Genomic DNA, 5323 nt, shown 5'->3' with positions numbered 1-5323 from the left:
GCAGGGCTTTCCCGGGGGGAGACGCTGGCCAGCGGGGCCTCAGCGCTGCAAGTCTTGGCGGCTGCTGGCACATGCACAGTGGGCTCGGAGGAGCTTTTGGGCACTGAGGCCTCATCGGTGTCTCCCAGCACCTTGGCTGAACTCTCAGAGTTGATGCTCTCGAGGCTGAGGGCTGGAGAGGGGGTGGAGGATGATGGCTCAGAGTGTGACAGCCTGGAGATGGGGTGGTGGGCTGCAAAGCAAAGGGAGAGCTCAGGGGGGAAGGAAGGGACAGCCAGGACAGAAGGGGAGGGTGGCATACATTGGACACAAGGGTCAGCGTAAAATCTTGCCCGCAGATGCTGTGCTCCAGTGGGTAGAGAGGACATGGCTAATGCAAACTAATGCAACCATCACTGCATAAAGGCCTGGCCTGCCAGGGTGATGCAGAGGCACCTGGGAAGGGGGAACCCCCAAGAGGATGCACAGGGGCTGCAGAGGAGGGATAAAGGAGCGGGAGGAAGCTTACCTAGCGGGGAAGCATTGGGGGCTCGTGGAGCGGGCCGCTTCTTTGCCTTTGGACTGCTGGTAGGAGTGATGCCATACCAGGGGTGGAGAGGTTTGGCAGCAGTCTCGCCCTGCTCCTGCTCAGGTGTGCTCTTTTGGGTGTCAGCACTTTCCACTTCCTCCTCATCCTCTTCCTCAAAGGGGTTGTACGGTTTGGGCTCTGTGATATCAGACCTGCTCTCCTCACTCCTGGCTTTCCCCATCTCCTCCCCATCCTCCTCCTCTGAAGTCCTACTTGGAGTCTCATGGCTGTTGCCTGGGGGAGGAGGGGGAGCTGGCTTCTTCTTGGGCTCTGCTTGCACTAAGGCCATCCATGGTGGGTCCTTGGCTCTTGCAGTAGCTCCACCACTGGTAGAAGAGAAAGAGAAATCAAGATGGCAGAGACAAGGTGGAGTGGCAAGGCACTTTACCCTTGGTGAAAAGGAAAGATGGAGCAGGATGTCTCTCATGCAGAAGCAGCTTTCTCATCCAAGGATGGCCCTAGGCTTCCCCAGACAGTGTCTCACTCTCTGTGGGCAAACCCACAGGCCTTAGGGAAACACAGCCTGCCTGACTTGCCTGCTGGGCCCAGTGTTTTGGTGTCTGAATATTACGGCCTCCATCTGCTAAGCAGTAGTAAAGGCTGAGATTTATGGGCATAGCTGGTCTTCCCACCTTTCCCAGGACCAACCCTCTACAAGGCAGACAAATGTCCCCTTCTCAGCACCCACAAGTAGGACCACTTCAGAAGGCATTTGGCAATCTGCCTGTGCCACAGAAACACCTTTCTGAAGCTCTCAAACTCTTTACAAGAAGAGAAAAATGCCCAGGAGGTACGGATGAACACTGTTGGCCTGACCATGCTGGGCTAGCACCTATTGGAAAAGGAACCTGGTCAAAGCTTACATGCTCCTAAGAGCAGGAGCTGATGGAGGTGGCAGAGAAGAGCACAGCTGTGCTGTCCCCACAGCCCCACCTTGCTATGGAGTTCTCAGGTGATCTTCAAGCAGAGGGACGTACCGATCAGAGGAGCAGGGTCTCCCTCGAGGTTTTGGGACAGGGGGGCTGGTTTCAGGTACCCGACCTAGAAAGACATAGAGTCAGACTGTCACAACACCAAAAGGACATGAAGAAACAGGTTAAACCAACATGAGGCACCTTAGATATCTTCCCACAGGAAGGTGGCTATTCCCACTCACTGAAGACCCCATGGTATTTCTCCCACAGTTGATGCAGCCAGCTAACCCCAAACATCCCCTTTGCCTTCTTCTCCCCACTTCTCCCTGGAAGCTGCACCTTGACAACTGACATGCCCCTTTGTTCCCACACCTGCAAACTACTCCAGCTCTACCAACTTCCCTCCACATTGGCTTGCTGCCTTTGGAGAGCTCTGGAGAAGTACTAGGGAGCAGACAGGCAAGAAAAATAGTACTGCTCTCCTTGCTATGGGGATGGCTGGCAATTGCTGACAATCAAAGACCTGGTGTCTGAGCCCCAGATTTATTCAGAGGCAGAAGAATGTCAGGCTGCAGAGAAGGAAGGGAACTCAGGAACCTGCAGTCAAGCACCTCAGCCACTGAGGATGTGGAGGGTAACCCCTGCCACCACCCTGCCCTCTTACCGTTCACCATGCCAGGCCCACACTCGCTGCCCTCGCCCTGCAGAGTGGACCTGGGCCGGGGGACAGGGTGAGAGGCTGGAGGGGACAGGGCAGATGCATCGGTGGCCTTCCTTGGGGCTGGGGTGGGACGTGAGTCTCTGAGCCGTCCATCCAGCGAGCTGGCTTTGTCCTGGGTGAGCCCTGCAGGCTTGCTGGGGATTGGAGGCCTGGGGGGAGTTTGGGAGACAGGTGCCCCACTGCCAGCTTGAGCAGGGGGTGTTGGTGTCTCTGCTTTGCTGGCTGTGCTGTCCTTCTCTGCTGGGCCAGCAAGGCCCTCTGCAGGTGTAGAGGTCTGTGCCACACTCTCCTGGGAGTCAGCATCATCCTTCCCCACCTCTGCTCCGGGCTGGAGGGCATTCTCTCCCATGCTGTCAGCCCCAGTCTCAGTTCTTAGCTCTGGTGACTGTCGGTCTAGGCTGGGTCTCCTCTCTGCCTTCCCGCTCATGGCCAATTTACCACGATGCTGTGTGCAGACAAAAGTCCCTGCCTCTGACCCAGGCTTGTATGACCCTGGGAGCAGCGTGCTGGAGCATTCCTTACACCTGCCAAGGAGAAGAGAGAGCACCATGAGATGGGGGATGCCATCCTGCCCTTCACAGAAGGCAACACACCTGGAAGACCCTTGTAGGGACACAGAGTTAGTTCTTACCTCTGCTATTAAATCCTAGAGTGCCCTTGGGGAAGTAATTCGGAAAATAAGCAGAGAAATGTAACCAGGCCACTGGTTACATTTCTCTACTTATGGAAACCAGTCAAGTTTCAAACTTAGGAACCCATGGCAAGTTCACAACTCAAATAATGCACACATTTGGGTTCCTCCTTCATCTCAGAAAGGATTTAATAGATGTGGAAGGGTGACAGTTGGTATTGGGATATGGTGTGGTTTCCACACTTGGAATGGGGAGAGGGATCAACCATTCACAGACACGAAACAGTGAATATCAACTGGAATTAGGGAGCAACCGGTTCAGAAGTGGCACAGGAGGCTACGGGCTGCCTTGCAGGGTCCAACGATCCTGACACATTAAAGAGCTGCCAGACACATTTGTTTGTAAAACAACCACTCCCCAATGCTGATTATTAAATACAATTACATCAATTTCTACTTGGGAAATGCCTGCATTGGAGGCTTCCAGAGTACTCAGGAGAAGGAACACACAAGCCTGGCCTGGTCTCATGCTCAGCCTCAGTAATGCTGACCATGGCATCCAGCTGGGCCACAGCATTTGGCTGGAAGGACAAGGGCCTTAGGCAGCAGGGCCACTCTTACACTCTGCCTTGCCTGTTGAAACTGGGCTGATAGCTTCCCTGTCCTTTGTTGTCTGCCACATCTCCCTGGATCATCCACTCTTCCCTCACTGAGCCTCTGAATGCTTCCTAATGACCCCCTCCAGGCACAAGCGTGATACAAAGCACTGGCAACCAAGTCAGTCCTTCTCCATCTGGGAAGGGAGGTGGATAGCATACATGAAAGACAGCCAAAGGCAAGGGGCTGATCAAGCACTCCCATGAAAACCAAGCTTGTTCCTTCTTGCCTGAATACCTGGTGCTTGCAGCAGCTGGCTGCCCTACGCTGCCAGCAGATAATTTCGGCAAGGAATTCTGCTCTGGGCATCCAGTTGACAGGGATTTCCTTTGAAATGGAGAGCAGAATTGTGAGGACATAGGGACTCTAGAGAGAAGGGGTAGGATGAAATGAGGAGGTGGAAAGCCCAGACAAGGGGAGAAAGTGGTTTGCTTTGGGTTTATCTCCATCAGCCCACAGGAACCACTGCCACAGGACATTTCTGACCAAATACTGTCCATGAATCAGTACAGGACAAAAAAAAAACAAACAACAACCCACAGAAAATAGACAAGAAAACAATCAGGAGGGAAAATATTTGGGATTAAATTATAGGGATCTCCCTACTCAGTCTGAAGGGCTATGATGGACCTCAGCTCAGCTGCCGCCCTCCTGTGACACTGTTTCTACAGCACATCACCACCTGGCTTGGGCAGGTGAATGAGGCCTCCCACATCTTCCCAGTGCCTCCATGTTTCTGAACAGATGCCAACCCTTGTCCTGTGCCCCATGGGAGAGATCTCATTTCTTCATCATCACAGCAGGGAAAGCAAAGTGAAATGATTTCACAGGTGCTGCAGGTAAGGACCTGTACTCAGGGAGTAACCAGAGAGCTGCTCATTGCTCAGTTTGTTAACAGTCTGCAGCTCTCCACATGCTCCCTGGGAGCTCAGCACCACTCGGGCAGCATGGAAGCCTGTATATCCAGTTAAGGACGTGGAGTGTAGGTGGAAGGAGGTCTGTAGGATGATGTCATGGCTCAGACCTCAATGGAAGGGGATGGGGGGTGGTCCTGAGTAGGCAGGTGGTAAAGAGGTAGAGTATCCTTTTCTATGGAGGTGGGAGAAGCTCAAGAGGCGGGGATTCCAAGTAAGTGAAGTGGGAAAGCACAAGTCAGCAAGGAAGGCAGGGAGCAGGATAGGAATGGAGCACAGGGGGATGGACACAAGGGGCTAGTCAGACCTCTGGGACAGGGGGCTGGCAGGCAAATGAAACACCTTCTCTCTCATTTCAGGCACTGTTGTTCATGTTCCATGCTGCCAAAGGACACAGACACTTGAAGATGGGGTGCAGCAGGCCCCAGATCCCCCCCACCAGCCTCTGTGCTGAGGAGAGGAGCTGCCCCAGCAGGGCTGGCCATGACCTACCTGAAGCACTGGCGGTGGTAGAGCTTTCCCTCGGCCAGGTAGCGCTGCACCAGGTGGACGTGCTGCTGGCAGGCTGCGCAGGTGCTGCTGAGCGTGCTGCGCTGGGGCCGCTGCTCCGAAGGGGCTTCCTCCTGGGACACAGCACAGGAGCTCAGCACAGGGCCAGGGGCTGCTCCCCAGAGCAGCTGCTCCCTGGGCAAGGCCCGTGGCTCAGGGGCTGACCTCAGGGGCTGACAATGCACAGAACAGCTGCCCTCAAGCCCAGGCACAGGCAGGCTGCCTCTTCCCAAATTAGAAGGGGCCACTTCCAAAGGTGCCTTGGCCCTATCTACAGCTGAAGGGCTGTGGAAGGGACTAATCTATACCCCATGCACCAGGGTCCTACAAAACATTGAAAAAGGTCCCATCCCAGACAACTGCTAAAAA

At 54.5% G+C, this 5323-nt stretch overlaps 1 protein-coding gene across 1 annotated transcript in view; it reads right to left on the bottom strand.

Annotated features, from left to right (window-relative positions):
• MICALL1 (MICAL like 1) overlaps positions 1-5323 on the bottom strand; it is a 17629-nt gene that overhangs the window by 5204 nt on the left and 7102 nt on the right. The window contains 5 exon segments of the mRNA XM_031057752.1: positions 2-232; positions 509-894; positions 1546-1609; positions 2147-2727; positions 4898-5028. Of these exon segments, the coding sequence (XP_030913612.1) occupies positions 2-232; positions 509-894; positions 1546-1609; positions 2147-2727; positions 4898-5028 (1393 nt within the window).

Source organism: Geospiza fortis, unplaced genomic scaffold (assembly GCF_000277835.1).
Source record: "Geospiza fortis unplaced genomic scaffold, GeoFor_1.0 scaffold173, whole genome shotgun sequence".
NCBI lineage: Eukaryota > Metazoa > Chordata > Aves > Passeriformes > Thraupidae > Geospiza > Geospiza fortis.
The sequence above is the reverse complement of the archived record's forward strand: the minus strand, read 5'-3'. Positions and strand labels throughout refer to the sequence as shown.